Here is a 21,621-nt window from a genome sequence, read left to right on the forward strand (position 1 = left end):
ATTCCCTTCAAAAAACGTTGTAAAAAACGTTTCATCTGCTCTTAAAGGAAAAAAACGTTGTAACGACGAAAGAGCATAAGTAAAATCCATGATTGCTATGCAGTAGTGTTCATTACTATATGATATCTTCACTATTTCAATGTACTTCTACGGGTTTTCGATGTGGGCAATTGGACATGACTTTAACTGAGCCCTATGCCTTTCATCTTAACGTTAAAGGTTCGAGAAGAACAGCTGTATGAAATCGGTAATTCATGGTTTAATGTGAAGTGCAATACATACAAAGGATCTGGCGCGACCAATCGGATCGCTGAATCTTTATCAATGTATCATTAGTCGAATTTGATGGAGACTTTAGATCTCATGAACAAAGAACGAAACCAAGTGGAAATTATGAAAGTTAAGTTTCTGGAAATGACCACCAAATAATGTTGACTCCCATATCACCTATAATGGTGCTATGTAGAAATATCGAAAAAAAGACTTGATAGAAAACCCGAGGATTGTAACTGATGATTATAGCACAAGAAGATTGTGGTCAAATATCTAATTTATGATAATTGCTTTTCATTTCAAATATTTCTTTCATTGTCATTGTAAATGAAACGGATTCTATTGATATTCATTAACTGACTGATTTCCCTGATAAACCTGAAGTGGTTAATTTCATTGTGCACCAAAGAAAACGTTAAACGTTAGATTTTGAGTAACATTTCATTACCAGCATCAGCTCCAATCTACAGCCTACTGTTGACGTTAAACTCTTACAATACAATACCATACATAAGGGATCAATATATATCTAAAATATATAAGCTTTTTTGTTTATCAATCTAAAAAGAATTAACAGATATAAAACATTATAAAAAACATAAGTTGAAATTTGGGGACCAAAATGGCACCACGCGCCATTTCAGAAATCCTTCCTTCTCGTAATGTCTACATCCTCGAATACCCTACTACTGCCCACATGTGGATTCTGAGTCTCCCAAGCAAATAAAGGTGCGCCCCCATTTGGATATTCTGACTCATTAGAATGGAGGGACAATTTTGTGCCTGAAAAACTCCTAAATATTGATTTATATTACAACGTTAAATTATTATTTCGTCGAATAAAGTGGTTAATAAAGTGTTTTAGCGATTTGATTCAATAATTCCCTGATACGGATATTTTGCGGCTCCTGCCCCGACACAGATATTCCCGGTTTGGATATAAGAGCGCACTGCCGCGATATGGAGCTACCCTTACCTCGATTGATCAGTATTGAATGTCTATACTCAGATCCAGAGAAGGGTAGCTCCGAGTGTATACAAATCGCGGCATCCATGTAGAACAAATGGTGTGGGCTGGGTGCTCCCCTTTGATCAGATGAACGGATTAAAACGGATTTTCACGGAAGAAAAATTCCCAGAAACAATTTTATTTCCATGAAAAGCAATTTAATCCATGCCCAAACCAGGCGGCGGCCGACGAATTTCTACCAGTTGTGAAGGTGCATGGCTTTTTCTAAGAATTTTAATACCGCGACACTACCATTACAAGCATGGATTGTAAACTGCTGGTACCCAGGTTTTTCAGCCAGAGTACTGCTGATACTAATTTGAAGTAAAGCGTGCACTGTAAGCCAATATGTCAATATTGCGAATAAACTTTATAAATATCAAATTCTCAATTAAACCGTTGCAAGAACTATCTGAAAAAAATGTTTATATAAATTGAGTAATCTGATCTGTTGTACACCGTATCTTATCACGATGAATACATCGTCGGAAACTTTCACTCTACTCTCACCGGCGCCACTCGGCTTCCTGATGGTCGGTATCATCGGGACGTTGGCGAATTCACTGGTCATAGTAGTTTTCATCAGCGTTCCATCGATGTTATTGAAACTTACAAACATCTATATCTTGAATCAATCGCTAATTGACGGGACTTTGTCCATAATTCTGATCGGCACGAGCGTCCGCGAACATATGATGTTCGCACCGAGCGACTTCGACGGCAAAGTGTTGTTTTGCCGGCTTATTTTGTCTCGCGTATTTCTATGGAGCTTGCTTTACAGTTCCAGCTACAATCTCGTCATCATGTCACTCGAAAAATACGTAGCTATCTGCCACCCTTTTAAACACGAGCGATTTTTTTCTCGGAGCCGGGTTTTCGTGACGCTGGTAATTGCTTGGATGTTCGGTTTAATATGGGGTATGCAGAACGCCATCACGACTGTTTACATCGACGGGCGATGTATGTTCAACTCCGTATGGCTGGGGCACTGGAAGGAGGCTTTCGCCTATATGAATTTACCCGTTCAACTGGTTGTTCCTGTCGCTGTCATGGGATATGTTTACATCGCTATCGCAAAAACAATTTCCAATAGCATGAAGGTAGGGTTGATAACTATAAGCCGAAATAATGTGGTTATCGTAACAATATAAAAAATATCCTCGTCAAATTCTTCTCAGGAAACGTTTTTACGAACCACAATAGTAATTGAATTCGTGAGTTAACGATAATTTTTCCATCTTTGTGGCTGATCTTATACCCTTAAACATTGAGTAAAAACCTATTGTCATCCAGGCAAAGATTTTCATATAAGTGAACATCAAGACCGTCCTCTACTAGTAGAAGTTGTCGATTGATAGGTTTTTCCCATTTACTAAAATCCTCATGGAACAATCATCATATATAGGCCTACCAACGACTCCCTATTCATTCACGTTCGATCAGTATTTTAGTCCTTTCAAAATTCGGGTGAACAGACTTTTGAAGCCTTTTGAGCTATAAGATGTATTTATCATTTATCTTGTACACACGAGTCAGTTCAAATTACACCCACATAGGTCACAACATAAATAACATACGAATAAAAAATGTATAAAAGACCATCTTTGGTTATTTCTTAGATAATGGGGAAAGTGAATGAGTTATTAGTTATCGGAGGCTCGCACTATTTGCTTTTATTTTTAACACAGGCTGTCGGTGAGACGACCGGAAGTGACGTTGACCACCGGAATTCGAAGTTGCAACGCGCGCAAAAGAATGTCATACGCACTTTGGTCATCGTGTTTATTTCATTTCTGTTCTGTTGGTCCTGGAACACGATATACATAACGATGTTTTATTTCCGCGTACCGGGCGTCAATCTGAATAACATCTTCTATTTCTCGACTGTAATCATCGCGTATTCTAACTCTAGTTGGAATCCGTTCATATATTGTTTCGCGTATGCCGAGTTTAAGAACGCTCTCTTGAAAGTGTTTTGCTGTGGATAAACCTGGCATACAACTTTTTGATATTACATTCGTCGCATTTTTTCTCCATCTCTAGAACACGACTGATTCTGAATTCCCTTCGAAAAAGGTGGAATTGTTCCTCTGCTCCTGTAGGCAAAAGAAAAAAAACCGTCGAAAGAGCTTAAGGAGCAGCCATACTTCTGGCTTCAGTCTTAATATACTATGCAGTATTGTTCACAACTATAGGATGTTTTCATTATTTTAATTTACTTCTACGGGTCGTAAATGTAGTTAATTGGACACGACTGCCATTGAACCCTGTGTTTAATCGAAACGTTAGAGGTTTGAGCAGAACAGTAGCAATATGAAATCGGTAATTAACGAGTTTAATATGAAGCGCAGTATATTCAGAGGATCTGGCGCGTTCAAAACGGATTGCTAAATTTCTATCAGCGTTGGAAATTTATTAGGCAGATATCGTACTCGAATTTGATGGAGATTTCATGGACGAAAACCAGTGGAAAAAAATAATGAGAAGCAAGGCCCAGTTCGCTTATTTAAGTTAAGCTCCTAGAAATTACCACCAAATGATGCTGATGCCCATATTATCTATACAATGATATGTAGACATATCTAGTTATAATGGTTATCAACGAACATGGCTGATAAACAACGTCATTCAGACGATTTTCATAACTCATATCCAAAATTCATTTTGCTAATGTGTAGGCTTGATGCCCGTTCCTCGAGTGTCCAGCTTGCTTTCATTCCAATAGGTCGAGTGCTGGTGCCAATGCGAACCACGTTTTCTCTTCGTCTATCATCCAAAGATTCTCCAGATTTGCCGATATAAATGTTATTCGCGATAGACCAACAACCATGAAATAATGTTTTTATTTGAAATGTATAAATGTAATGTATATTTCATTGCTGAAAATCTCATAACGATAAAGAATGGAAACATTGAAATACATCGACTGTCAAAATATTTTTTCCGCCATCCATGGGTTTAAATTAAAAGTACAACGTTATTCAAATGATTCACGAAGAGGTGTATAGCCCGCTAGGGTTCTGTATTGGTGTCTAGACAAACCAAATTACACCGAACCCCACCTGGGCATCGTTTCAATAAGTAGCTTTGTATGTCTTTGATGGTATCTTTTTTGAGTGGAGGAAAATGTGTGAGAAATTCAACCCTCTTAAAAACACATCTCTCCAAAAAGCCCTTCTCTAGAAAATTAACGCAATAAGTCGATGACCTCTAGCATGACAGTATTGAAATCGATATTAATAGTTATTATATGAATTAGTTTTTCACTTTAAATTTTCACGCATTATCATATATTCTGAAATGATCACAACTGCAACTATCTCGAACTTCATTAACGTATAACCACAATTTTCCTCGATATTGATAAAAACATTTTCCCTAACAACCGCACAAGTACTATCGTTTTACGCCGTGATAGTCTTGACACCGCGGAGATCCTCTGCTACTTTCGATCGCTGCATGTAAAATGACGAGAAATGTATCCAATCTGAAAGGTGTGGAAGATCCGAACGAGATTATTGAGGCTCGCGCGAGCGCCACACGAAAATGACGACAGTTCGCGCTCGCTAATATTTTCTGCGACAAGTTTGGGACACTATTCGATAAAGGTATAGCCTCTTATCTCGTAATTAAAACCAATGCATCGATAGAATATCGATTTTTCAATCAAGCCGCGTTTAATTAATCGCTAGCAGCGGTAGTTAATGGGCGATTGGAAATGTGACCCGTAGTTCTCTTGATTCGAACACTCGATTCACGCACAAACGATGATCGGTTGTCGATTACTGCAGTTATTTTGCTATTATTACAAATAACGACGATGTTTATTGGCGGTAAAATATCGGCGATTCGTCTGCCGGCGGCGGCGGTTTTTTATTTGACGCTGTTCATCGTTGTTCGTTGTTGTAGCGCGCTTTCTATCAACTCGATTAATTCGGTGGACAAAGATTTCATACTGAAACATGCCACGAAAACAGGTGAGTAAATCGTGATCGGAATTTCATATAAACACAATCGTTATTTCACAAATTACATTATTTTTATCAAATTTTCGGGGGGTAACAACCCCCTTCCTCAGGATAGTTTCATTTTTGTTCTATGTCAATCTTATGTTTATCTTTCAAGAGTTTTTAGTTTGGCTTCCACGAAAGAAAACATATAAAGATATTTTTCCTTATCTATTATTTACTTTTTCTATGAAATTCATTCTTTTTGTTTGTAAAGAAAAATATGAATATCTGTGTAAAGTTTTTAGTCTGAGTTCCATGAAAAAAATGCATGTACATATATTCGGTAAATACCCTTAAGATCGCCCGCGATCTCACATGTTAAATATCTACCAAATATTTGTGAATATTTAGATACAACTTATGATAGTCATTCAAGATTATATACATTTGAATTACAAAAACAGAAAAACATACTCAGAATCTGGGTTGTAAAATTGCGCCGATTTATCTACCGTCGATAAAAACTGCTTTAAATGGTTTATTTATTGTATACGCGGAGAGCACGTATTTTCACCTAATACATCAGAATATGTTGTCGATAAGAAAACGTATTCACAATTATTAGGCCTATACGGCTTATTTCATACCGGAATAAACGAATAGGCTTTTCATGGCTGGGCATAACACTGGCGGGATAAAACAAAGAACTTAGAAATTAGCAGCCGATGTATAACCATGATTAGAACGCACCAGTGGAACCTCGTTACAACGAACTCGGAAATAACGATTCGTCGGATATCACAAATATAGAATCGCGTGCCCGAGTAAGATGATTCAATTCATTTCATACTGGATATATCTATCGGTCATAACGAACAGATTTTCTAGTGACCTGAAGTTCGTTGTATAAAGAGGTTCCACCAAATAATGTAGCACCGGCATGAAGCTGGGTGTGAAAAAATCAAGAACTGTCACAGCAATTTTGTTTTTAATGTGAAGATATGCGTTCCTTCGACAAGTGGAAGTTTATCCAAAGTGTTTTGATTAAAATACGAAGCTTGTTAATACAATAGTCCTATTTCTGTTTGATCAAAAACAATATCTGCATCTACTAGTACTGCAGAAATTCTGTACTCAAATTGTCGCGCGTGTTGTCAATATGTTTGAAAACCGGTAAAATAAGATAGTTTTAAGGCGTCGCCGGGATTTTCAAAGGAGAAGAGGGTGCTCTGCTGGACATCGCTAAGGCCGATGAGTTGAATTACGGATTCTATAGACTTGAAACAATTGCGGAGGCAGGAAAAAATTAATAAATGAAAAATATCATTTTTCTCAAAACATAATTGCTTTACTTTGGAGGTCGTTTTGGGTGATTGAATAATACCAATTTTAATTTTTGCAATCGACGCTATTTACTGACCGAACCCGAGAAATATATCCATAAGAACAGCATTGTCCACCGCAATTTGTTATGTATGATGTCTTAAGATGACGTGACAGTGTAAAAACATTATAAATATTTATTTCTATTTCCATATTTATGCATAAAGATAAGGGGCGACGGGAAAAAAAGAAAAAAGAAAAATTTTGTTTCATCTAGAATCGGAAGGTTTTTGCGGCGGATCCGTAATCCGACTAATGATGAAAAACGGCCTTGGAAGTTTTTTTACAACTAGTCTGATTTTCATGCATTTTTGGCGTTTTTAGGCACTTCTTAACCACCTCTCATCTACGTATCAAAATGTACCGTGTAGTTTGAAAAGTGCCTTTGAAAAACTGAAAATAAATAATACGTAGGAAATTTACCCAAGGGGGCGCCCTATAGCACCCTATGAACCCTTCCCCCTCTGGATCCGCGCCTGATCAGGAGATGCGTGTCTTTTATCCCAAAAGCTTTACCTACTTGTAACAGAATATGCCACACGACTGTCGGAATACCAGTCTGTAAAGAGGTTCTGTTTAATAGACATAGAAAACCAGCTATCATCGCAGCTACCGCGTTACGTACGCATTATCATTTCATGATTTTTGTATAGGATTAATCATTGTGTATATGAATGACTGTAAGTTCAGTATTTCGGAATTTGAAGGCAACGTCGACTTTCGAGCAAAAAACGAAGATTAGCAATATCTTGATAAACAACCCGGTCGGTATACCCAGTTTTCGGAAAGATTTCTTCAATTCTGGTTAAGGATCGATATCGTGGCGAAAATGGGCTATATTCTAGCGGTGTTCAAATGAAGGAAATTCTAAGTTTTATATCTGGTAAAGGAGCGACAGGAATTAACGAGAATGTTAGCCGAGCACCGATTGGTAATAACTGTATTGATGTTGATAATATTGTGTCGGTCGGGAATTATTAGCAAGGCTGTGCCATCGAAGTCCATGAAATCACAGGGTAATTATCAACAATTTCTGTAAAAAAAAGATGTTGGCGTATCAGAGAAAGTAACTACAATCTTATATTCGAAATTCATACTGATAAATTCATGACATTCACAGGCTTCTTCCAGACTTAAAATATACGAAATTGACAAAATTTCGAGGTAGGGTACAATTGGTATTACAGACACGTACAGCATACACGTTTCTGGTCTTTATATTATAGATTTGTACGTTAACGATAAATATCGCTGTACGGTATTTGAACAATTATCAATATTTTTAGTTGTGGCTGCTTTTAATGCATTTAAAGTCGATCTCAAATATTTACTTTGGCCAATGATATCATGTATGTTTTCGTTCAATTAAAGCTCGATTTTCGATAAGTCTACGCGTCGGGTAGAAGTGTATCCCGCAATATTTTTCTATCGAAATCTTAGATATCAATATTCAGGCGGAGCATAGCCTGACAATCCTCGGGGGCCGTGTTTAGGCCAACCACATGGTGGTGGAGAACGGTGTCATCTCCGATACTCCAAGCGAATCAAAAGTCGTAAATCAAACGAATTTTCACATTTTAGTCACAAACAAATTATTCTACCTCGCAGTACCAAAATGCGGTGTAAAAGCCAGTTTTTGGATCTTCTAGTCCAAATCGTTGATCAGATCAAAGGATTTAGTTAGACAGCTGCAGATACAATATACAACTCGTATATTTGATAACTTATGTACTTATCAGAGATAGGAATGATGGATTTCCTAAATAAATATGCACGATTGCTATGCATGTTATAGTCAAGTTAAACCTATAGTTCCCCCAATCCAGTCGCTTGCCGAATCAGGCTGGTCGGGAGATTGTTTGAATGAAGAAACGGAACCCAAGTTTCCAAGCATGTATTTCGATTTAAACAAAAAGTTCTGTAAATTCGACCACCGAATTTCGGTCCCGTCAGATTTATTGAGGTTTGTAAGGGACACTAAATCAAATAAACCAATAAATAAATCACATGGTCAATGCCTATTTCAAAATAGAGGAAAAAAACCATAGTCTTAGCTAGGTAATCTCTGCCAGCGTATACAAATACGGTGCGGGGTGGCCTAACATAATGTTCAGCAGTGATATATGAAATGGTACGTTGACATCGGCGCCGGAAACAACAGCGTTTAGCTACGTATATATCGCGATATTTATTATGAAGGAAATATCAGATTTATTGAATTTCATATTAATTTGAACGTGTAGTAAACGGTCGCAATCGTCGAAGGTATTGTGCGCAGACGTTGGAAGCAGATAGGTTACCAGCACAGACTTAATTACCCCATTTGGAGTTCACTAGATTGTGTCATTAAGGGGCCCAGGAGGCTTCAATGTGAAGTAAAGAGCAGCATCGAGGTTGATTCAATTCTAAATGTGATTCCTGATATATGTATTTATATATTTATTACTATATTCATATATACACCACCAGTCCTATAATATTCCTATACCGATTTATTACACGCGTTAAACAGTATTTCACACCCCGAATCGATAATTGATAGAATAAACCATTTTACAGTTGCTAGCGACCATTTTGTTAGGGTACTTATGTATTGTTTGGTCATTTTTTTTCTATTTTTTAACAACATTTGCGACGCATGTTTTATCATTTTTCACCTGTCCCCGGATGGATTTTGACAGTTTTAGCAACATTTAAACGGCGTGAATCTCTAGTTTCCAGTTATGTGAAATTCGCTTCTCAAAACTGTTACAATGCGGCGTGGGAGCGATATTAAAACCAGTGGCCGATTTTTGCCACACGCGTATAAATTCAGGGTACTCAACAACATGAATGGGGCACTAACATATTGGATATTTGACGGTGCTAGTGCGAAAAATGTTGGGGGTCCCTCTTGCCTTGTCTTGTCCTGAATTGTAGTATTGACAGTAGTTATAACTTGGGGCTACTATAAATTGGGTATTTACTATGTATTACTTTTCAAAGAGGCAATCTCCGAGTCAGTAAATTGATGACGGGGTTGCCTGCGAGACCAAGTATGCCATCTTAGCCAGTCTGGCAGTATTTGGTGTGATGAAGCAATGGGTAAAATATTTTTGTGTCTAGAAATGCTAAACGTCTGGAACTCGATTCATACTCGGCCAACTCATACAAGTAGCCACTTATACCAATATTCCGATAGCCGGAGATAATCCCGCTCTCATAAATCAATAATATACGAACACACAGATGATAGACAGTTCCTCTTTACCCCAAAACCGATCTGAGAGATCCGTCGAAATTGAAAAAGAAATGCATATTTTCATGAATCGACACTCCTGGGGATCAGAAAGATCGCTAGTCGGGTTCACGTCATCTGTTCAATGCGTATGAAATGAAGCCAATTTCCGCCCGAATATTCAAACAAGGTCGACTTTTGCTCCTTTAGATAAAAACCAGATCATTCAATACAGCGTTATTTCAGTATGCAAGTGTGATTTCCAGAAACAGATCTTTCGTTATCTATATTCCATACAAATATGATATCTCCAAAAAGCAAGCATCAAAAATAGTTTAAAAAAAGAGAAAAAAATGACCCAACAATACATGACAAAAGTACCCTAACAAAATGGCGGCTAGCAACTGTAAAATGGTTTAATAAACCATGGCTTAGCACGTTGAGTATATTTCAAACTTCTAAACTAATCGGACTCGCTGTAACCTTATATGAATTTGTATAGGTTTTATTAGATATCCATAGTGATAATCTTCAGTTTAAAGGCCATCTTCGGTTTCATTTATACTAAAGCTTGCAAATCATTTTTGCGAAATTGAGATATCATCACGGTATCTTATAAATTGGTACACTTTCTGTGAAACTGAATAAGAGATTATCAAAAGATGAAGCACCGGTGGAAAAAAACGATAATCTTAAGAGCGGGGCGGATCCAAGGGACGGGTACAGGGGGTGCGCCTTATGCACCTCATTCTGCATCCATTCTCATCATTCCCGTAAAATACGAAGTTGCCCTGATATTTCATGGGATAATGAAAATATCGAACTGATACTTAACAAGTTTAAAAATGCATGTCCTCTGTATTTCCAGAAATGAATTAACGCTTCCCGATGAGCTTTTTTCAGGATGCCCTTTTAATCATATATTTACGTTTTTAGGGTGCAACCCCGCCGTGAGTCAGACCCTAGATCCGGCCCTGAAGCGTATATCTTAGGAGGCTGTGAGTTAAGTAATTAGAAAGGTTATCTTCGATATAAAATACATAAAAACATCTTGTCATAACTCTCAGATCCCTTCGGTTTTGTCGTATAAGTATAAAACGTATGCATAGGCGGTGTAATTATTATGTATTTTTGTGATGTAGGGTATCTCCGTTGTATCTCCGCCAGTCTCACACTGGTCTTATTTCCGTTTCGGTATCTGATACATCGGCAATTCTCATCATTCCATCAGAGATCTCTGTATAACCTCGCGCACAATCATAGAATAGCCCAGCAATTCCCTTCCCTCGGTATGAAACCGAACTCTTTTGAGCGCGTTCAGAAAAAGGATCGATTCATACACACAAAACTTATGTCTTTCATTGACTAAAAGCTTTACCGGTGCCGCTAAGATCTCATTGATTGGGGTCTGTGGCCTCCCATTAGTTTTATTTTCATGTCCAGAATCGCGAACTCCTGTTCTCTCTCTCTCTTTCAGACCATGGTCAATTACATATCGTTTTTTACTATTAACTCAATTTGAAAATGTCTTTCATTGGCGCCCACTCTTAACACGCAATTATCAATTGTTTGATGATAAGTCGAGCCGAAACACAATATCCGTGTTAGATGAATAAACGAGAGAAATCCCACAGTAATTCAACCAAAGATGAAAAGTTCTTGAAAAAGTTCGTCTTACTTTAATCTGTATTCTACTCTCAACTTTTTAATCACTGTCAGTTCCATTATTTGATTCTTGTATAAATGTCCTGTAAATTTAGTCTGTGTTCAGTACGCCTGAAATATCCCCCCGGTAAAAATCCCACACGGAATATGTGTATTTCATATGATTTTTACCGGGGGATACTTATAGGGGGAAACTTAGGCTGAATTATGTATTGTGGGATTTCTCTCGTATATTGATGATGATATTTCGAATCCTGCCCAGGATTTTGCCCAGTTTCACCTAAAGTGGTCCGCGTTACATATATATTCGTATTCTTTTTGAAAATCTTCATATACTCTTATCATAATCCGGCCGGCTTCTTAGTCCGACAAAAACTTGATGATCTTTTGACTCACAAGGACTATTTGCACACGACCCGCCTTTATGAGTGTAGACGATCTGCAGCGATAACTTCGTCGTTGTTTACTGATGCTATCGCGCGACGTTTAGACGATATTAGATCATCATTATCTTAAACAAACGCGAGATCGCCGTCGCTGGACACCTCACTGTGACTAAGGATAAGGATGTGGGTTATATCCTAGTCGAATCCAATAAACGAAAATGAAGTAAATTGATTTATGTTTGCTGCAGACTGTGGCTGGTTATTGTGCAAACGGTTTACGTTAGAAGAAAATACAGGTGCTCTGAGAGATGAGAAAATATTCTATACGCTATCAGAGCGAATGTATTGATTGAAAATTCGATAGAGGACTTTAGTGAGAACTTGGATGTTGAATTCTTGCCGGTACTATGTTCATCATAATATAGCTACCCTATCGACAATATTTCTATTTTTCAGTATGTAATTTTGTATTAATTTATTTTGTTAATGTCTACTCTTGATTATGCGTCATAAGCACTGTAGTACACGCTTTGATAGAGAAGAATTAACTATATTAGATAATGAAATATATCAACTTTTATTTTTCATATATGATTTCAGGAAAAATCCGAGCCTTTGTAACGTGTCGTAAAGAATGCATTCACAGATGCGATTTTCAGGTTTACAGAATCGACAACAATTCCATATATTGTCACGATTGCTTACGAGAATGCATGTACGCATTTCTGGACCAGGCGCTGCACCTCGGAGTCGATTTTGGTTAGTTTGCTGCTTTTACATTTTGATAGCGAATATGGAGATTGGCCTTTTCGTCAAGGGAAAACTAAAATTGTTTAGGCGGCGGTCCATAGGGGCGGATTCAGGGCAGACTTTGATAGGAGCACAATGAAATGAAAAGGGCATATATAGTGAAAATGGGCAAGTATCCACGCAGCAAAAACAAGGGTCTGGAAAATTTTGATATTTCATTGCATTTTCATACAATTTCTAGGCACTTACGGGACATTTAAGAAAACATGAGCTAAATCTTGCGCCGCGAACTGCTGTCTTATTAGTTGCGCGTGGAAAAAGTCATCTGAAAAATATTGCTATTGTATATGGGCACGGGAAAATTGCGACGGGTTCACGTGCTTCTCGGGCTCTGGATCTGTACCCGGGGCCCAAGTCCGAAATGGGTTGATTGAAAATATAATCGTTGGAATGGGCTATAACATTGGAATGGGAATTCATTTTCACAGGAGATAGACGTATTTGTATAAATGAAGCAGAGAGATCTTCAAAATCTTATCAACCCATGTACTTAAAACTTTCAGATCGCTCGAAACCGAAGAAGAAGGCGTACAAACGATACACTTAATTGTGAGGAAAAAACGCTAAGCCTGGGAATCGAGACTGAAGGCAGCAACCACGAGGAACCGAATTTTGAAGTGGAATGCAGTATCAAGCTTTTAAGCAGCAGTTCGGAGTTAACAATTTAATTCTGTTCTTTGAGATGCGTTTTTGAGTGTCGCGACGTGTTGAAATTACTATGATAGGCTATAAGGAAGCCGATGCACTTATTTCATATCAAATTGACGTCCGAATATTCTGATGTATACTTGCACCCCTTTTGAAATCGCGAATAAACGTGTCCGTTTTCTTTCCGATTGATGGCATTGTAATATGGTGGTGGTATATATAGTTGCAGGCATAAAACACGGATGACTAGAACGGATCGGGAAATTAGAACCGCAGCGGTATCGGCTGCGTTCAAAGGTCTAACCGTTTCTCCTCGAGCGTACTTCAATCGCCTCAGTCTTGCCAAACTTGACCCACACCAGACAAATAGATTTTCGTGATTAGGTTTTGTGATGAAGAAACGAAACGAAAGCATATTTTGAGTCGACAATGTGCAATTAGTAGGCCTGTATTTCATGATATACAGGCTTGAAAATCGATACCTTTGTTAATCATTTGACTGAGCTGAGCTCAAAAAGTTCACCCGACCGGCCGTCTATCTACCCTGTACAACACTTTCTAAAATCATCTTCAAGCTAGCCATGACTGACCCAGCAGTTATAGAAACGAACTGATTACTAATTTTATCGCGATTTACAAAATGACCCAGCCGATCCGATTAGGAGAAACGAGGTATCATTTTTCAGGCTTAATACTCTCGATATTCCGTTAAGGGTTCAAAATTGAAAAATATGTCATCGAATTTTACCACCGCCTACAATCTGAGATTTTGACATCTTTCAGAATGTCACCGATGAAGTTATTTCAAATGTTTTTATCGTTGTTTTCTATCTGTAATCGATGTCGTTGAATCGTTGTTGTTGAAGTCGTTTAAAACAGAATTTCTAAACGCCGAGATTCCTCCTTATAACAGATAGCAAAAGATTTAGAAAATAATAAATAAACTAGGAGACATTAATGAATTCCTTTAATTTGAGTTTTTTGTTTGTTTCTGTGGTGTCACAGTCGTTGAGACCATTGAACTGATTTTTCCCTTGGGGCTGTCAATAAAAGACGTCCAAGGTCGAGGGTTTGTGAACTTCGGACTTAAGTGGACAAAGGGAGGGGGTTATTTGGATGCGGACGTCCTGCTTAATTTTGATAAGCCAGAACAAATCATTTAGTGCATTAAATGGATGATTACATCAATTTCGAATCAGAGGAGAAATAGTTCACATAATGTTTTCAAGATTATTTATGGAATGGCAAACTGTAGTCCAGAGTGTATAATAAATGATTAAGTGAATAAAACAAAAATTTTTTTGCATGACTGGATATACAATGTCTTCGATTGCTTTTTGTCCGATGGACAAACAAGGGCGGATCCAGCCTACCGCTACAGACCGCTTGAGCGGTACTCACGATTTGAGAAGTGCCCTTCTATTTTTCAAGTTCTGGTAGAAGTAATGTAAAATGGCCAATTTGTATAATCGAAAATGGGTGAACTTCTTACTTTTTATTAAAGATTTTTCTTAAAAATGTCATATTTTGTGGATGCAGAGATGCCCCAAATTGACTCATATTGCATCTCAGAGCCATAAAAATTCAAAATTTCCTATGACAATGTTCAGTGGACATGGGTAGGTCAGAAATGGAGGTCAGAATTTTGTATTTTGTGTGGACATCTCTTTGAAAAACGAAGCCAACGCGATTTTATGTAAAGATACAATAAGGATTTTATTGAACAACGAAACAACTTCTTAAATTACATCGTTATTATTAAAAATAATCTACCTTTTTATTCATTAATCCATTCTATTACATGTATATTAATTACTTTAATTGATAATAATATGAACACGTTATCACATTATGATGTATTTACATAATATATATACTTGTATATCCCAGTATGTTCATATTTACACTAATAACATCGAGTAAAACAAGTTTTTGTGACAGATGAAGCGAAGTCCATAACGAGTAAAGTAAAAAAAAATTCCATAACATAAACAGGGAGCCTCAAAGACGAGTAAAATTGAGTTTGTAAACGTGAGATAAAGTTATTAAAATCTAATAATCTACTGAGACTAATCTATCAACTATAATTGTTAAATTCACTAAAAATATGAAATAGAAATGTTCATTTCCCTGCCAATTTTACCTGAAATTCTAAAAGCGTCCGAACAACATACCTTAAATGATTGGTAAAAGCGATATATTCATAAATTACGATATCGCGATAATTTTCTTTCCAAACTTTTTCGCAAAGGATCTTTTCAACATTCAATTTCAGAACAATAGTTCAGTAATAAATAAAAGCCATGCCGAGAGCATCTAGCTCAAGTTGAACTCAAGTTGGTTTAGTAGTCATCAGATAAGTTGTCACTATTTTTGAGTCCCGATTTGTGTCTCTGAATCTAGAGTATCTAGTCCATTCACTAACAGCGAATATCGTCAGGTGGATAAGTCAACAATGATGGTCCCAGCTATGACAACTTAACTAATTCAACCATACATGAGTCATCAATTTAAAATTGAAAACCCACAATAATTAAGAACAATCCGCGAATGTATCTGAGCTCGCTTGGTCAGGTGCTTAGTTAAGTCACAATCATATACATTGTATCGTATAAATATAATAAAAGTTCTATCTATCAAAAGTTACAGTCAGTTATAGTTATACGTCAATAGTTATAACTTTATTCGAGATTTTTTTAATTTCAGATTCCAAGATGGCCACCAGTCAGCCATCTTCGATGACATCATGACCTATAGTTTGGTCATATGATACTCCATTCCATTTCACATTCTCACATGAAAAATGAAAGCTCTTCGTGGAATATCATATCAGTTGATAGCCAAAATGTGCATATTCAGAATCCAAGATGGCCACCAGTTGGCCATTTTGGATCTGATCACATGTACCACAAATATCAAACTCTTCTGAGATTTCATTGTCATACAAAATATATCTGAATTTGAAGAAGATTGGACAGAAATTGTGTTCTGCAGAGTGTTCACAAGAAACCTGGACGCACAAACGCCAGCACACCACTAAGGCGCAGGGGTACAGCATAAGCCCTAATGGCTATGAGAACTATTTTTTTCAAAATGGCGCACTACTATTGGCTTGAAAATCAAATGCTCATTTAGTCTTTCTTCATTATTGTGGGTTTTTTACTTCGTAATAGTATCGAACAGTGACATGTCTATGAAAACCAAAATGGGAAATCTAATTAAAAGGTAGCAAAGGGGATTTCAAAGAGATTTTAACAATAAAATAATTAGATACCGTAAACATTATGTATATATTCATGTATATTCACAATTATGTACAATTACGCTGTTAAATAATCCTTTTTTCATTTTCAACTGACTATTATCAATCTCCGTAAAAATTAATTCTCAAATAAAAATTAACTACGCCGGCTTTTTTCTATGCAACAGACATCTTTAAAGTGTAATCTACCGGCAATAAGTATTTTGTAGTTTTATATTCGTTGTCCACGATACTTTATACATCGACGTAAAATTCTATCGTCGCCATCTTTTAATAATCTCCGCACGAACACCGGTAAAAGTTGAGTGTTTTCATTTTCGAGATGGAAAAAAAAAACCGTGAACACATAAAACAAATAAACATTCATTAAACATTTGTACACGTAATAATTGGAATGGGGCTCGACATGACCACAAGTCCACGAAAAACACAGGTGGGGGTACATTTGGAAAGACTATAAATTTTCATCGTTTTGGTCACGCGATTCGGTGGACTACCAAACTGAACATTTATTCGTCGGGTTCATCCTCGAACCGCTCGGACATCGGAACACTTTTGAAAACTCTTCAGAATTGGACAACGTACCAATTACCCTAGAAACAGAAAGTAGACAATACGATAAGGACCGAGGTGAAACAGGGTAGTAATCTGCAACAGAAAATAACTATCAAACTTTAGGCTTGCTTTACGGCGTTCCTCCCTTCGCAGGGATACAAACGCGATCTCATTGAGATTATCATTAAAAAAAACCCACGATATCTATTCAAACGAAATAATAACAATCGTTTGAATTGATATAGTGCCATCAAGATTCCTTGTCAAATTACGAACCAATGGTCGCAATTGTTCATGGTCACGCAAATATGCTTCCCAGAAATTGACATGGCCGATCACATTGCCTACTGCATAAATGCTAGGAAAATTCAGGGACAGAAATAACCGGGCTAAAATAATGTGATTTCTGATTGGCTATAATCGCGTGCAAGTAAATGCCTATGATTCCAGCAGGGTTTCATAACGTGGCAGTCTGGATGCCAGCAGGTTCGAAACATGCTCTAGGGTATTTTTGGGCATTGACGTGACTAGGTGAATAGAACTGGAGGGTGGACGCAGTAAGGAGCTGGCCAAGTATGCCTAGCTGATGTCACAATTGATTGGTTCACATTTGGGATTAGATCATCCGGTTTTCGAGGAAGGAACAAGAAGTTTAAGACTACAGGAAATTTCAGGATTGAACTTTATTCATACCTGTACTCTGCAGGACAATGAGGATCACTGAGTAGTTGCATGTGCATTGCTTCTGGCTTCGTAGCTGAGCACCAAACCTATAAAGCAATCATCATTATAAATCATGAAAGTATAAAATTTCTACCAGCGAGTTAAAAGGAATAGTGTATTAATTAAAACATACCTGAGCAAAACCGATGAAAAATAGTTGATCGTGAGTCAAATTGACACCTGGCAAGATTTGTTCAGGTCCATTAGATTTCACCCAATCACTGTACGCCTGAAACGCACACAAATATTGAAACGCTATAGAATTTTTTCAAACATCTTGAGAGCAATCCAAAAGACAATTCCTGAGGTGAAAAACAGGACTCCATGCTCTACTCATTCATTGCACATGGTAGAAACCTTGCTGTAAGGAAGGAGTCTACCATATTATGTGTTGGTTACTACTCAGGATGGGTAAACTAGGGAAACCACTTCCAGTTAACACATACACTCAAACTAACTGAGTACTAGTCAACTACAAAAAAGCTGCTAAGCAACTGCAAAAATGACTGCATACTTATAGGCTAAACCAGCCTTCTACCTGATTGCGAAACACATTATGAAATCTCCCCAACTTAGCGTACTCAGTATCATGAGTTGATTTCTTGCGGTCAACACATACAGCAGATCAATTCGAAAAATTGCTCTCAGGTTGGTGAATCAGAGAAATGTTTGATGAAAGCTAACAATATTCCACAATATTACCTGAGGCATTACCGTAGTAAGTTTGTACTAACCCTAAAAGCGTTTTTCAGGCCACCGTTATCAGCGATGTTCTCCCCAACTGTCTGTTTACCATTTACCTATCACGAGTCGAAAAAAAGACCGATTAGTCATTTGTTGTTACTAATTCTCATTATAACTAGGGACGTATGGATGTATTTAATACTTACATGTTCACCATTAATAACATATTTTGAGTATTGATCTATCATACATTTTGTGCGTTTTTTAAATCTGCCTATTACTTGCGCATTCCACCAGTTTCTCAGATTCCCATTCTTGTCGTATTCCCTTCCTGAAACATTCATTATCATCATCATCATCATCTTAGAAAAAAGATGAAAATCATACAAATATTTGTCAAGGTCATAAACTGAGTATTTATCTTGCATAGTACAGAGAGCTGTATTTGCCGTTTCTATGCATGGTGGAACCATACCATATATGGCAAGGGTGGATTTAGGAGGTTGCACCGGGTGGACTGGTCCACCTCCTTCAAATTTTGAATGTGCCCCCTAGAAGTCTGGAAAAATTAAATCCAAATGAGCCCGGATAAGGACCAGAAAAGCCCATTTTTGTTTTAACTTTCCTGTGGGAGGGCCAAAAGAACCTCTTCCAATGCTTGCGCTTCCCTCACATCGCCAAATCCGACCTACTCAAATTAAGTGCCCATTCCAATTTTCACGGTTCACCCCTTTAAAGAATCCTAGATCCACCCTTAAACAGTATAGAATGGCAATAGGGTCTAGATAAACCTCCACAAGGATTTTCAATTCAAATTACAAATCAGCAAAGCTTGAAGCCCTCACAATGCACCAAATATGACTAAGATTTTCCAAAGCGGGATTGAGCATCTTATTTTTGCATTTAGTCTTCAGCAATTCGCCTTTTTGGGGGATACAAATATACAAATTATGGCAGATAATGTCTTAGGCTAAAAGAATAAACCTCAAACAAATACCCTGATCATCAAATCCATGAGTAAGTTCGTGACCGACGACTGCACCTATTCCACCATAGTTCAATGACCTAAGGTAAAATAGAATGAATAATATTCAATGCTTTTGATAAAGAAGGATTCATTGATAAAATGCTGGTAGCCATAACTTGCGGCGGCCATTCCTCGGGAATAACTCTGAATACCTTGGATAATCTTTGTCGTAAAATGGAGCCTGCAGAATTCCAGCCGGAAAGACTATCTTATTTTCAGTAGGCGTGTAATATGCGTTGATCGTAGGTGGCGTCATGCTCCATCTATGAATAAACGATATCAACGATTATATATAAAATCCTGTCGAAATATTATGCATCATTCACCACTGTGCGGGCAAACAAAATTCATTACCGTTTTTTGTCCGGCTTTTCGCGAAGACGTTTCAGTTCTTTTTTCAATGAGAATCTCAGCGTTCGTATGTTGTTATCGAAGTATGTGTTCGGATCAATTTTCAACTGAAACGGAACAATAAAAAATTGTTGGAACGATGATACCGGTAGTTGTTATAAAATGGAACTTCATTGTTATGAAATAATTTCACGGAACAGTGTATTAACCCTTTCAATGCTGACTAATTAATACCCGAAAGCGCTGGAGATGATTTGAAAACTTTCGAAAGATTCCACCCCAGTGCTTTGTACATTGTAATGGGTATACGGCTATAGTGCATCTACACCACAGCATTTGTAACTAATATTTTATTGTTAGACAGGTGCTTTCAATAGATAACTTTCATTACTGATAACATGAATGCACCGAGATGAAGTGTACTAGCAAAGTCTTTCACCGATTTGTACACCATCATGCATTTTTGACGCACTTAAAATGTAAGAGTTGTGTTCTGAGTTGAAACACCAGTTGCACGATAAGGACTTATATACAAGACCAATTTCATCGACGTACCCCTTTGTACTCCTCGTCCAGCGCCGTTTTATTCAAAATATACTGAGGAAATCCAATCATATCAATCACTGAATCAACCTGCAATACACAATCATATTTCAATCAATCAATATCGAAGGAAATCAGTTCGCGAAGACGATTTGTATGAAATAATACATCGAAAAACCTCTAAGTTGTGGTGCAAAATTGTGCAAATTTGATTTCATTATGACACACAGATAACTGTGGTTCCTATACCAAATTATTAAGTTTGAACATTGAATCGAATCAGTAGGATACCTTTTCACGAGCCGCATTTACAGTTTGCGCATCCATCCACGGTATATCCGGTAGACCTCGCTTGAATGTATGTTTGATCTGATCGACCATCGATTCTGCCTGTATAATGAAAAAATAAAAACATCAAGTACTTGGTGAAACAGACTTCAATAATTTTGAAATATAGGTATCTGTTAGTTTGGAGACAGTTCTACTGTCAAGACTTTGTATAATACTGCACAGAGCTCATTGTGATTGTATAAACAAGCTCACCAATTAAGGCGGTTGGTTCATTTTTGGATTGAAGTCTCGAGCATATGGAACAAGGCCAAGAAACCCCTTCAGTGCTGACTAATTAATACCTGAAAGTGCTGGAGATAATTTGAAAATGTTTAGGAATTCCACCCCAGTGCGTTTAATAGCGGCATACCGCTTTAGTACGTCTACACCATGGTGCGGTGTATTGTTAATTGCTAATATTTCACTTTGTTTGACAGGTGCAGCCATCTATCTTAAAAACTAATTACTAATACCCCATGATGCGGTGTACTAGCAGTCCATCACCGGTCTATACACCACACTGCGGTGTAGACAAAATGAAAGGGTTCAGGAAATTTGAATAACGGGGTAAACGTTCTTGAGAAAAAGGGATTACTGATACGAATCTATTCATCATAGACTGACGATTTACGATAATCAAATTTTAATTTTTTCTAACAAGGGCTTCAACTAAAATCTGCGGTGTAGTTATCTAGCCTGTGAGGAAATGTTGTCCGAAAGCTAGGATAGACACACGAAAAATCAGGACCCGATTCTAAAGTTCCGAGTTCAAATTTGACTCGAGTGCAAACTCCTGTAATGAATT

General features: G+C 37.4%; 2 protein-coding genes across 4 annotated transcripts in view; one reads left to right on the plus strand and one right to left on the minus strand.

Annotated features, from left to right (window-relative positions):
* Positions 1–1,755: 1,755 nt before the first annotated feature.
* Positions 1,756–13,248, plus strand: LOC141908552 (galanin receptor 2a-like). The gene is made up of 4 exons (XM_074798649.1): positions 1,756–2,382; positions 7,505–7,631; positions 12,484–12,642; positions 13,197–13,248. The coding sequence occupies exons 1-4, from the start codon at positions 1,756–1,758 to the stop codon at positions 13,238–13,240; spliced, it is 957 nt and encodes a 318-aa protein (XP_074654750.1). The 3' UTR covers positions 13,241–13,248.
* Positions 13,249–15,116: 1,868 nt separating this feature from the next.
* The window catches only part of LOC141908290 (endothelin-converting enzyme homolog), a 64,367-nt gene continuing 57,862 nt past the window's right edge, over positions 15,117–21,621 (minus strand). For all 3 annotated transcript variants that reach the window (XM_074798271.1, XM_074798269.1, XM_074798272.1), the window contains exons 11-20: positions 20,778–20,876; positions 20,499–20,576; positions 19,947–20,050; positions 19,745–19,855; positions 19,563–19,630; positions 18,772–18,896; positions 18,616–18,681; positions 18,015–18,110; positions 17,852–17,928; positions 15,117–17,196 (exon numbers count right to left, since the gene is read on the minus strand). In XM_074798271.1, coding sequence (XP_074654372.1) covers positions 17,097–17,196; positions 17,852–17,928; positions 18,015–18,110; positions 18,616–18,681; positions 18,772–18,896; positions 19,563–19,630; positions 19,745–19,855; positions 19,947–20,050; positions 20,499–20,576; positions 20,778–20,876 — 924 coding nt within the window. In that variant the 3' untranslated portion in view covers positions 15,117–17,096. The remainder of the gene's footprint in view (positions 17,197–17,851; positions 17,929–18,014; positions 18,111–18,615; positions 18,682–18,771; positions 18,897–19,562; positions 19,631–19,744; positions 19,856–19,946; positions 20,051–20,498; positions 20,577–20,777; positions 20,877–21,621) is intronic.

Source organism: Tubulanus polymorphus, chromosome 7, assembly GCF_964204645.1.
Source record: "Tubulanus polymorphus chromosome 7, tnTubPoly1.2, whole genome shotgun sequence".
In the NCBI taxonomy this organism is placed as follows: domain Eukaryota; kingdom Metazoa; phylum Nemertea; class Palaeonemertea; order Tubulaniformes; family Tubulanidae; genus Tubulanus; species Tubulanus polymorphus.